Source organism: Pecten maximus, chromosome 11, assembly GCF_902652985.1.
Source record: "Pecten maximus chromosome 11, xPecMax1.1, whole genome shotgun sequence".
In the NCBI taxonomy this organism is placed as follows: domain Eukaryota; kingdom Metazoa; phylum Mollusca; class Bivalvia; order Pectinida; family Pectinidae; genus Pecten; species Pecten maximus.
In genome coordinates this window covers 18,206,433-18,220,586 of record NC_047025.1, presented here as the reverse complement: position 1 = coordinate 18,220,586, position 14,154 = coordinate 18,206,433, and the positions used below count along the sequence as shown (strand labels likewise).

Sequence of the window (14,154 nt, the reverse complement as noted above, 5' to 3'; positions counted from 1 at the left end):
ATTTTTTTGTTATATTACAGCATATTTCATGCTTCATCAGTCACCTTTCAACTGTGATAATTTTGAAAGCATTTCCGAAAGAGCCATAAATATTGTACCCTGTCACTGACTAGGTTCTGGGTGTCGTCCATCAGTGTTCCTCAGACAACTAATCCCATCACACCCAACATCACCAAACATGTACACAGCTAGCTGCCAAGCTTACAAATGACAAGTGGATAGGGCCATAGGTTACAAGCAAGAAGAGGTCAGAGGTTAAAGGTCAATAAGGTGAATGGGTGAAGGAAGGTATGAGTAATAGAACTTCATTATAAATAGGACACTAGACTATCATTTGACCTTTAACCCCCATTTGTCAGATCCCTCCTATTTCATCCTTTCCATTTGAATTCTTCCCTGGAAATCTTGTGTTGGTTGCTCCGACTACTCTCTGCCTGGGAAACTGACACTGGGGCAAACACAGTTGATCTAACAATACAAAAGGCACAAGGGTCCTACAGCAGGATATCAAAACTCAAAAAATATTGATGTACATATTTGAATACACAATTCTCAACTACACATATCTGTATGCTTCCTTCCAGAGTTTGAATCCAGTAATCAACAAAGGTCAACAAAGGTCAACAAGTTCTAGATCTGCCTCCTGTTATTGGTTTTGAGTGATAAAAGCTAAACTAAATTTTCCTTGCATGATTTTGGAATGTTTCAGGGACACTTCCCAAACCCATCAATCTGTGGGAAGATTAATCAGTTCAGTGTTTATTTCTACAAATCTTAATGTCCATATAATCTTTGTATGAAAGAATTATTTCTTCTTAATAATTTTAGAAGACAATGAATTTAATAGGTTTATACATTTCTATTAAATCTTTTAATCTCTGTAACATAACAGTACCGATGACAAGAGTATCCAAGATTTAATGTTCCGTTCTAAAGTGCATGAATAATCATCAAGAGACTTAGCCTATAATTTCTGCTGTGTACTTTAAATTTTCTTTTGTTAAGTAATTAATCCATATTTAGGACATTCGTCATATAAAACTGATAGCAAACATTTTTAAATTCCTGTGGGAAAGTTGCCTCTGTAATAGTTTAACATTATGATCAATGGGACCATCAGTGTATGTCAGAGATAATGAATTAGCAAGCATAACCAAATAAGGAAATAGCTCTCCTGTTATCAAGATGGCAATTTAAACATTAAAACCAGTCAGATAGAATCGGGACTCCATTACAGAGACACTATAATCAAATAAGATTAATTAAAAGGCATGCTGCTTAGGTCTGCTATTATGAATATTGCATGCCATGAAGGGTTAGTTAGATTGTTTTGGGGGACAGCTCTTCCATAGTAGGTCAATAAAAAAAAACTCCCTTTTTTCAGCTGAAATGTGGTTTTCCCTATCTTAACAAATATTTTCTGCCTGTCTTCATGAGGGTTCTTCCGTGTTTTATATATTACTGATATTCTATCTCCAGTTTTATATATTACTGATATTCTATCTCCAGGAATTCTCTAGTTTTATGTTATATAGATATCCTGTCTCCAGGAATTCTCTAGTTTTATGTTATATAGATATCGTTTATGTTATATAGATATCCTGTCTCCAGGAATTCTCTAGCTTTATGTTATAGATATCCTGTCTCCAGGAATTCTCTAGTTTTATGTTATATAGATATTCTGTCTCCAGGAATTCTCTAGTTTTATGTTATATAGATATCCTGTCTCCAGGAATTCTCTAGTTTTATGTTATATAGATATCGTTTATGTTATATAGATATCCTGTCTCCAGGAATTCTCTAGTTTTATGTTATATAGATATCCTGTCTCCAGGAATTCTCTAGTTTTATGTTATATAGATATCCTGTCTCCAGGAATTCTCTAGTTTTATGTTATATAGATATCCTGTCTCCAGGAATTCTCTAGTTTTATGTTATAGATATCCTGTCTCCAGGAATTCTCTAGTTTTATGTTATATAGATATTCTGTCTCCAGGAATTCTCTAGTTTTATGTTATAGATATCCTGTCTCCAGGAATTCTCTAGTTTTATGTTATAGATATCCTGTCTCCAGGAATTCTCTAGATATCCTGTCTCCAGGAATTCTCTAGTTTTATGTTATAGATATCCTGTCTCCAGGAATTCTCCAGTTTTATGTTGTATAGATATCCTGTCTCCAGGAATTCTCTAGTTTAATGTTATAGATATCCTGTCTCCAGGAATTCTCTAGTTTTATGTTATAGATGTCCTAGCTGTCTCCAGGAATTCTCCAGTTTTATGTTATAGATATCCTAGCTGTCTCCAGGAATTCTCTAGTTTTATGTTATATAGATATCCTGTCTCCAGGAATTCTCTAGTTTTATGTTATAGATATCCTGTCTCCAGGAATTCTCTAGTTTTATGTTATATAGATATCCTGTCTCCAGGAATTCTCTAGTTTTATGTTATAGATATCCTGTCTCCAGGAATTTTCTAGTTTTATGTTATAGATATCCTGTCTCCAGGAATTCTCTAGTTTTGTGTTATATAGATATCCTGTCTCCAGGAATTCTCTAGTTTTATGTTATATATATCCTAGCTGTCTCCAGGAATTCTCTAGTTTTATGTTATATAGATATCCTGTCTCCAGGAATTCTCTAGTTTTATGTTATATAGATATCCTGTCTCCAGGAATTCTCTAGTTTTATGTTATAGATATCCTGTCTCCAGGAATTCTCTAGTTTTATGTTATATAGATATCCTGTCTCCAGGAATTCTCTAGTTTTATGTTATAGATATCCTGTCTCCAGGAATTCTCTAGTTTTATGTTATATAGATATCCTGTCTCCAGGAATTCTCTAGTTTTATGTTATATAGATATCCTGTCTCCAGGAATTCTCTAGTTTTATGTTATATAGATATCCTGTCTCCAGGAATTCTCTAGTTTTATGTTATATAGATATCCTGTCTCCAGGAATTCTCTAGTTTTATGTTATAGATATCCTGTCTCCAGGAATTCTCTAGTTTTATGTTATAGATATCCTGTCTCCAGGAATTCTCTAGTTTTATGTTATAGATATCCTGTCTCCAGGAATTCTCTAGTTTTATGTTATAGATATCCTAGCTGTCTCCAGGAATTCTCTAGTTTTATGTTATATAGATATCCTGTCTCCAGGAATTCTCTAGTTTTATGTTATATAGATATCCTGTCTCCAGGAATTCTCTAGTTTTATGTTATATAGATATCCTGTCTCCAGGAATTCTCTAGTTTTATGTTATAGATATCCTGTCTCCAGGAATTTTCTAGTTTTATGTTATAGATATCCTGTCTCCAGGAATTCTCTAGTTTTATGTTATATAGATATCCTGTCTCCAGGAATTCTCTAGTTTTATGTTATATATATCCTAGCTGTCTTCAGGAATTCTCTAGTTTTATGTTATATAGATATCCTGTCTCCAGGAATTCTCTAGTTTTATGTTATATAGATATCCTGTCTCCAGGAATTCTCTAGTTTTATGTTATATAGATATCCTGTCTCCAGGAATTCTCTAGTTTTATGTTATAGATATCCTAGCTGTCTCCAGGAATTCTCTAGTTTTATGTTATATAGATATCCTGTCTCCAGGAATTCTCTAGTTTTATGTTATAAATATCCTAGCTGTCTCCAGGAATGCTAATTTCAAAAGAATCAATGTCATGCATCAATATTTCCCAAACTTATAAGTATGATATATTTAAGTGACTAAACCCAAGCTTCACCAAGACAGTGATGATGAGGCTGTGGTATTTTAAGGTCAGGGCCATAAATTAAGTTAGTGCCAAACATTGCTTGGGCATAAGCTGTGAAATTTGTGCCAAATTTTACCTGCAGAACAAAATGGTCCAGGTGCCGAGGGCCATGCAATGTGAACCAAAATAGTAATATTTTGGGCCGTTCATTTGGTACCTAAATGGCAATTTTTTGGGCCATTCATTTGGCACCAAAATGTTAATTTTGAGGGCCATTGAATTTGTACCAATTTAAATGTTACTTGTAACAAAATGTTAACATTGAGGGCCATTGAATTTGTGTCAAAATATTACTTGTACCAAACTGGTAATTTTGAAAGCCATTCAAATTGGGTTGAATGTTACTTGGACCATTGAGATAAAGATGCGGAGTCTGATACCATTGTAGCCATTGACATACATGTACTGAGTTGTTTTATATAACAGGATTACTACGTATGTTAAATGACATTTAAAAAAAACTGAAATTCTTTTCAGCAGCTGCCACAAGAATATAGACGGTATTGATAGCTGGTCTGACTTTATTCCTGTCTTCTATGATAATAAAGCTGGGAGTTAATGAGGGGGAATGTCACCTATCCCATGAATCACAGGTGCCATCACTCCACACAGCCAGGCGTTATATATCTATCTGGATCATTAATGGCATACCTACTGTTTTATAATTAATTGGTAAGATCACAGAAAGCCTTATTAGGGGATAAATGTTGTCAGATGATCGAAGATGTCCTTCTGTGACATTTGTGGCCACGACCTCAGTACGAAGATGATATGGAATCTGGAGTGAAACCTTCGCTGAGGAAATTAGACAACCAGTAAAAACATGTCACAAACAAAACAGGCCATATTGATGTTATCATTGAATCGTACTAATGAGTAAGATTAACTTTCACTTTCAAAAATACTGTTTACAAATGCATGTAGCATTCTAAAAATCAGATATGATGAATTTTCTGTATTGATTATGATTATGTAATATGAAAATTAATCTTTGTGTTTTTATTGGTTTTAGTCAATTTCATTATCTGCATTGCAGATTTATATATGGTGTAGTTTTCTTACTATCAATCCTGTTCCTGAAGAAAAATACCTGCCTGTCTAGAACTGTTGACTATGTACATGAATTACAATTATTTTTCTGTTATTTTCAAATTATTTATTAAGAAAGTAATCAAACTACAAAACATACTTTAAGTCACTACCAAGGGTAAGTAAGCTTTAAGACTTCTGAGGAAAGTACACCGAATCAAAAAATCCAAGTGAAAATTCAATATTAAAGATATAGAATTCCTTTTGATGGCAGCTGCTGTGTGTAGCGGTTACCTCCCTTTAAACACAAGTATACTGTGATACAGACAAGTGTTTAAAATGAGGTCAGACACCAAAGGAAAAAAACACACACAAGCAAATCAATGTAATACATGGCAGAAATCTCACACAAACTGTAATTTCAGCTTCTTTGGAGTATGCCGGCTACTCCCTGAAAAGCTATTAGCAGCTACAAGCCAACATATTTTACACGGCCATAAAACACCTCTGACACCATACATCTACTCCCTATACCAAATTTAAGTGTTTAAATTTATGCCCTTAAGGGATTTCTGTTTGACCCTTAAAAGATACTCCTTTTTTTATAAAAAAATAAAACCTGTGGTCATATTGTTCTCCAGGGTATCAAGCCATCGACTACAATTTTAGATTTTATGGTCAGTGATCTCGGTTTTAATCCCAGTCGGGTTTGTAAACATGCACTGTAATACCTCCTTGTCCTGATGGAGTTCATAGCCACAAGTCAATATGTACCTATAACAATGTTATCTAGATTTCTATATATATAAACATGTACTAGTCTTACACTTAAGTACAATAAAAATACTGCAGATTTTTTTTACATAAAGATATGTGAAAAAATTCCAATAAATTCCTGATTTATTTTGTTGATATTTTTTTTATGTGATAACACTTAACATTAAGCTTTTCAACACTTACCTCGAAAACAAAATTACACAGAAGATTTACTGGGAATAATTGAATTACCAATGCAACTGAAGCTTGGCAACAAACTGATAAACTTTTGAGTTGCATGAAGGGACATTTGAATCACTTTAATTGGTATGATTCACCTGCCTCCCTTACCTGCTGTATATAGTATTAGCATATATTTAAAAATCAAAATGACATTTAATACTGACAAGTTTCAAAAATGTCTTTTCTGAATGGTCAGTCAATGGCACTTCTAATACTAGTGATTTTGGATTTTATACAGCAACCATTTTGCTGTAAAGTCTCAGACAGATATCAGACATATACATATACTGAGCATATACATATACTGAGTTATGACAATCCTATGGTTGTAGTATTAGTGAATTTAAAACAAGTTGTCTTGGCAGATCATTTTTGCAAAACTTTTATTGACTGTTTTGCTGCACATTAAATTCAACATATCTCATGTTCAATCTGGAAAATCTAGTTTCTCATGAATGGTCTGTAAAGAAATGAGGATCTACATAACAGGTGACTACAATATTGTTTATGATCATCTTGGTACATAACAATATATGGTAATGATATAATTATACACCGTGAGGAATTCCCTACTTCCTCCTTGATGAACGAGGCTAACTACAGTCAAACTTAGCTAGATAACGAGGCTAACTACAGTCAAACTTAGTTAGATAACGAGGCTAACTACAGTCAAACTTAGCTACATAACAAGGCTAACTACAGTCAAACTTAGTTAGATATCGAGGCTAACTACAAAGTCATACTGACATAACGAGGCTAACTACAGTCAAACTTAGCTAGATAACAAGGCTAACTACAGTCAAACTTAGCTAGATAACGAGGCTAACTACAAAGTCATACTGAGATAACGAGGCTAACTACAAAGTCATACTGAGATAACGAGGTTAACTACAAAGTCATACTAAGATAAAGAGACTAACTACAAAGTCATACTAAGATAAAGAGACTAACTACAAAGTCATAATAAGATAACGAGGCTAACTACAAAGTCATACTAAGATAACGAGGTTAACTACAAAGTCATACTGAGATAACGAGGTTAACTACAAAGTCATACTGAGATAACGAGGCTAACTACAAAGTCATACTAAGATAACGAGGCTAACTACAAAGTCATACTAAGATAGCGAGGCTAACTACAAAGTCATACTAAGATAACGAGGCTAACTACAAAGTCATACTAAGATAACGAGGCTAACTACAAAGTCATAATAAGATAACGAGGCTAACTACAAAGTCATACTAAGATAGCGAGGCTAACTACAAAGTCATACTAAGATAACGAGGCTAACTACAAAGTCATACTGAGATAAGAAGGCTAACTACAAAGTCATACTGAGATAACGAGGCTAACTACAAAGTCATACTAAGATAACGAGGCTGACTACAAAGTCATACTAAGATAACGAGGCTAACTACAAAGTCATACTGAGATAATGAGACTAACTACAAAGTCATAATAAGATAACGAGGCTGACTACAAAGTCATACTGAGATAACGAGACTAACTACAAAGTCATACTAAGATAACGAGGCTGACTACAGTCATACTGAGATAACGAGGCGAACTACAAAGTCATACTGAGATAACGAGACTAACTACAAAGTCATAATAAGATAACGAGGCTAACTACAAAGTCATACTAAGATAACGAGGCTAACTACAAAGTCATACTAAGATAACGAGGCTAACTACAAAGTCATAATAAGATAACGAGGCTGACTACAAAGTCATACTGAGATAACGAGACTAACTACAAAGTCATAATAAGATAACGAGGCTAACTACAGTCAAACTTAGTTAGACAACGAGGCGAACTACAAAGTCATACTAAGATAACGAGACTAACTACAAAGTCATACTGAGATAACGAGACTAACTACAAAGTCATACTAAGATAACGAGGCTAACTACAAAGTCATACTGAGATAACGAGACTGACTACAAAGTCATACTAAGATAACGAGACTGACTACAAAGTCATACTAAGATAACGAGGCTAACTACAAAGTCATACTAAGATAGCGAGGCTAACTACAAAGTCATATTAAGATAGCCAGACTAACTACAAAGTCATATTAAGATAACGAGGCTAACTACAAAGTCATAATAAGATAGCGAGGCGAACTACAAAGTCATACTAAGATAACGAGACTAACTACAAAGTCATAATAAGATAACGAGGCTAACTACAAAGTCATACTAAGATAGCGAGGCTAACTACAAAGTCATACTAAGATAGCGAGGCTAACTACAAAGTCATACTGAGATAACTAGGCTAACTACAAAGTCATAATAAGATAACGAGACTAACTACAAAGTCATAATAAGATAACGAGGCTAACTACAAAGTCATAATAAGATAACGAGGCTAACTACAAAGTCATATTAAGATAATGAGGCTAACTACAAAGTCATACTAAGATAACGAGGCTAACTACAAAGTCATACTAAGATAGCCAGACTAAATACAAAGTCATACTAAGATAACGAGGCTAACTACAAAGTCATAATAAGATAACGAGACTAACTACAAAGTCATACTAAGATAACGAGGCTAACTACAAAGTCATACTAAGATAACGAGGCTAACTACAAAGTCATAATAAGATAACGAGGCTAACTACAAAGTCATAATAAGATAACGAGGCTAACTACAAAGTCATAATAAGATAACGAGGCTAACTACAAAGTCATAATAAGATAACGAGGCTAACTACAAAGTCATATTAAGATAATGAGGCTAACTACAAAGTCATACTAAGATAACGAGGCTAACTACAAAGTCATACTAAGATAGCCAGACTAAATACAAAGTCATACTAAGATAACGAGGCTAACTACAAAGTCATAATAAGATAACGAGACTAACTACAAAGTCATACTAAGATAACGAGGCTAACTACAAAGTCATACTAAGATAACGAGGCTAACTACAAAGTCATACTAAGATAACGAGGCTAACTACAAAGTCATACTGAGATAACGAGGCTAACTACAAAGTCATAATAAGATAACGAGGCTAACTACAAAGTCCTACTAAGATAACGAGGCTAACTACAAAGTCATACTAAGATAGCCAGACTAACTACAAAGTCATACTAAGATAACGAGGCTAACTACAAAGTCATAATAAGATAACGAGACTAACTACAAAGTCATACTAAGATAGCGAGGCTAACTACAAAGTCATACTAAGATAACGAGGCTAACTACAAAGTCATACTAAGATAACGAGGCTAACTACAAAGTCATACTGAGATAACGAGGCTAACTACAAAGTCATAATAAGATAACGAGGCTAACTACAAAGTCATACTAAGATAAAGAGACAAACTACAAAGTCATACTAAGATAACGAGGCTAACTACAAAGTCATACTAAGATAACGAGGCTAACTACAAAGTCATACTAAGATAACGAGGCTAACTACAAAGTCATATTAAGATAACGAGGCTAACTACAGTCATACTGAGATAACGAGGCGAACTACAAATTCATACTGAGATAACGAGGCTAACTACAAAGTCATAATAAGATAATGAGGCTGACTACAAAGTCATACTAAGATAACGAGGCTAACTACAAAGTCATAATAAGATAACGAGGCTAACTACAAAGTCATACTAAGATAACGAGGCTAACTACAAAGTCATACTAAGATAGCGAGGCGAACTACAAAGTCATAATAAGATAACGAGGCTAACTACAAAGTCATATAATAAGATAACGAGACTAACTACAAAGTCATACTAAGATAACGAGGCTAACTACAAAGTCATACTGAGATAACGAGGCGAACTACAAATTCATACTGAGATAACGAGACTAACTACAAAGTCATACTAAGATAACGAGACTAACTACAAAGTCATACTGAGATAACGAGGCTAACTACAAAGTCATATTAAGATAATGAGGCTAACTACAGTCAAACTTAGTTAGATAACGAGGCGAACTACAAAGTCATACTAAGATAGCGAGGCTAACTACAAAGTCATACTAAGACAGCAAAGCTAATTACAAAGTCATACTGAGATAGTGTATTGACATCAGCTTGGCAGACAGATATTAAAGGCAGACACCTGTTACACCCTCCATGTATAAGGAAAGGGAGATAACTTAACAATGTTAATTATTTAAAATAGGTGCTCATCTTCAAAGTACAATACAAAAGTACAGTGTTCTCTCAAGTTAGGTAGGACTTTCAAGACAGCAGGTGTTGAGTTCTTGGCTCTGTGGCAGCTCTTGCAACACAGGGACTAGTATTTTAAGCAAGAAGACATTGTATGCCAGTTGTATGCTGTATAAGCTGACAAGCCAAGGCCGTATCTGCCATCCAGACCCGTTAACACTGACTAGTACGCTCCTATTGACACATGATGATAATCTGTCAATTTTATGTAACACATTTCAATCTCATTTCCAAGCAAGAGGATGAAAAATTCTTGTCGCGACTTCCAATTATGTAAATACTTATAGGACGTGCACAGGGTGAATTTCACATGATGTTACATATATATACATGCAGGAAAAGACATTATCTTATATACATAAACACAAAAACAGACATATATGCACACACAGCTTGAAAAGATTAAATTCACTCTTTGCATGCAAAAAAAAAAAGAAATGAATTAATTCAGTAGGATATTCCTACTAATAATACACATTTTTTGTTACATGCAAATACACGCTGTGCCTGTCTGTTCACATGTACCCGTCCCGTACAGGATTCTAGTTAGGAATGATCAGACAGGTTAGTTAATACTCAAAGCTGGGGAAGAAAATAAAAAGAAGTATATAACACACACTAAAGTTTCTATGCAGAAAGCTACAAGCCAAACATATAAGATGAAAGTTGTTTGTGAAAAGTAGAAAGACAACATTTAATTTTTACCTGTGGACTACTGCAGCTTTGACAGACATTGAAAACCTACAAAAAATCAGTAATTTTGTTCATATGTATTTTCTCAAATACAGAGTAATATCTAGAATCCTTCCCTTTAGGAGAGATAGTGGATCTCAACATCACGTTAGAGATTTCTTCCCTGAGAGACATGGCAGTTTTGTCAAGACATATAACTATAGGTTGGTGATGTGATATCCATGCATTGTTGGTGTGACATCATTTCACTGGTGTGACTGGAAGATCCCCTGATCTCAAACTCAGGGGAGATTCCCTCATCTCAAACTCAGGGGAAGTCCCCTCATCTCAAACTCAGGGGAAGTCCTCTCATCTCAAACTCAGGGGAGATTCCCTCATCTCAAACTCAGGGAAGTCCCCTCATCTCAAACTCAGGGGAGATCCCCAGATCTCAAACTCAGGGGAAATCCCCTCATCTCAAACTCAGGGAAGTCCCCTCATCTCAAACTCAGGGGAGATTCCCTCATCTCAAACACAAGGGGAAGTCCCCTCATCTCAAACTCAGGGGAGATTTCCTCATCTCAAACTCAGGGAAGTCCCCTCATCTCAAACTCAGGGGAGATCCCCAGATCTCAAACTCAGGGGAAATCCCCTCATCTCAAACTCAGGGGAAGTCCCCTCATCTCAAACTCAGGGGAGATTCCCTCATCTCAAACTCAGGGAAGTCCCCTCATCTCAAACTCAGGGGAGATCCCCAGATCTCAAACTCAGGGGAAATCCCCTCATCTCAAACTCAGGGGAGATCCCCAGATCTCAAACTCAGGGGAAATCCCCTCATCTCAAACTCATGGGAGATCCCCAGATCTCAAACTCAGGGGAAACCCGTTATCTCAAACTCAAAACAGAATTAATACTATGTAAGTGAGATAAGGAAATTAACATCTGACAGTATTCCTCAAACTACATAATCTTTATCTGCAAGCATATCTCTACACCTCATACTACAATACAATGCCTATAAGATCCATGAAGATTTTTCTGAGAAATAGCGATAACAATAAAATCAACAATCACAATTCAAAATGGTTGCCTGTCAGCTATCTAGTTTTTTCAATCAGTCTCAAAATAAAACATGGATAACTAGGATCCAAAGGAAACAGCATTCTGGTGGCCATATTGTTTTCTGATCATCCTCAAAATGCTCCAGTTTCCTCCCACAATAAGACCCCTCACGTCTTTTCAATCCGGGCTTACGAGAGTAATTAATAGAAGTTGGTATAACGATTGTTTTAAAATAGATAAAGTTTATATTCTAAAAATAATTAGGCATTAGTTGTACCATTGTCATCGCCATAAACTACTGGCGCCCCCTTTAAACTACTGGCGCCCCCTTTAAACTACTGGCGCCCCCTTTTGATCCAGGACAATTAAGCATAAAGAAGGGAGACTGAATATGCTGAGATTTCTCAGACAACTGACACTCTTATCAAAATCTGTTAAAAATGCAGGATGTATAATGACATTTGCCAAAATGCTAATATTTCTTTATCTTAATTCAAAAATCATGTATTACACTATGGTATCATTATTCAAAACAGATTTACCACAGAAATTTTCAAACCCTTTGTACCGCGATACTTAGACAATTTTACCATCTATAATTGGTATCTTGGCGATAACGTGACGGCAATGGCGCGTCGCTGATTGGTACTGCCCATCATGGTACAATAACATTAATTCCGCCACGATTGGGGTATATGTGTTTTTGTGAAGGGAAGTCATTTCCCCCCCAATGTAGTCGCGTTCTGATTCATTTTATCAACAATATCATTTATTCATACGCAAATAAGAGAAATAACCGTGCCTTATAAATACAATGAATCAGTGGAATTAAGTGTAATGACTCTTCCCTATATCTAATATTTCTTATATTTAGCAAACACATCTCAGGATTGGCACTCGATCATGTGTTTTAATTACATCAACTGGGTTTTGATGCGAGCTGGAATTGGAAATCTGACAGTCTCCGGCCCGCCAAGATAAACGAGAGTAACAGGTCTGTATTTGGTCCCGTCTTGTTTGACTTAAAGTATTAGTGCAAATGAAATGTTATGAAAATTACTACGAGTCGCTGATGCACAATTTTGATGATGTTAAGTAGTGCGTCACAGAGAAATAACCTATAAATCTATCTTGATTTTTGTAGCAATCAGCAAACCACCGTACATAACCCACCGATGATCAACGATAATAAATGCCAACGGACAATGGTAAAAAAATGAGACAAGTAGGCGAGAGTCAGAGGCTGTAGTTGATCCGAGACGTAATTACACATTAATTGTCAGCGGGCCAGGTCTAGTCAAAGTTCTATAACATTTAGACAAGATTGAAAAAAACATAGGAATCCAGGATGTATTAGACCTCTCCACTCATTATTTTAGCTTTAATATCCACTTAGGGAACTCTGTCCCAACGTTACACATAAATTGCTATTAATGTTCTGTCTGAGAAAATTACATACAATCAATGGGTTGAATTTTTTCAGATGTCTTGAGTTGGCAATCGTGTCCTGTGTTCTGCCCACTGGAGAATGGGTCTGGGGTCCATCACTGGCGCAAACGGAAACTGACACTGATAACTAATTTGCAATTAGTGGACCAGATAGCTATGGTTTTCTATGAAAGTTTGTTTGCTGTGTATGCAGAGGGCCCAGAAATCGGATACCGATTAAGATTAATCTCTGTTCATATGCAGGGTCTTTGAGGAATAATCACTTTTGACGCTCTGATATTTTCAGGGCAATCTTCCCAACTCATCAATACAATGGCAGATTACATCACTATCAAAGCATACTTTATGATATGTTTTCTGCCTTGCCCACAATGCAATTTTGATTTCTGTAGATATCATACTAATGTAATAAACAAGAGTTACTTCATCCCATCCCCAGACAACAGCATGCATAAATCATCACCAGCCCCAAATCACCCTGGTAATATAACGGTTGCTCGGCAACGGAATTAAACTAACTGTAGATCTACAATAAATATGACAATTTGGTTTAGCGGAAATTTAAGAAGGAATATTTTAATGTCTACGACTCTGGAAATAGCAAATATATAAATCCTATTATTTCTACTATTGATTACTTATTGAATCATTTTGACTCAATTTCTGACATTTCTACAGATTTTCATACATGGTCTTAAAGAGTATAATTTATATATTAATCTGAGACTGTAAAACCCTTGAATCACTGTTTTGCTACACATGAAGGAAATAAGAAATTGGGTGAAGATTTCAGAAGACAACCTTGACCTTGTTGCTATTGCGGTGACCCCAAATATAAAACCCTGTTTAGGAATGCTGAAAACAAACACTTGTACATCTTGTATAGAGCTGCTTATTTCATATTACCAGTATCACACATTATCTTGACCTAGTGAGGATGATTGAAATAATTAAACAATGGACTTGTAATGAGCCTCA

At 35.3% G+C, this 14,154-nt stretch overlaps 1 protein-coding gene across 1 annotated transcript in view; it reads right to left on the bottom strand.

Annotated features, from left to right (window-relative positions):
• LOC117337185 overlaps positions 1 to 14,154 on the bottom strand; it is a 207,918-nt gene that overhangs the window by 30,524 nt on the left and 163,240 nt on the right. Inside the window, exon 5 of the mRNA XM_033898034.1 lies at positions 10,699 to 10,734. Within this exon, the coding sequence (XP_033753925.1) occupies positions 10,706 to 10,734 (29 nt within the window). The 3' untranslated portion in view covers positions 10,699 to 10,705. The remainder of the gene's footprint in view (positions 1 to 10,698; positions 10,735 to 14,154) is intronic.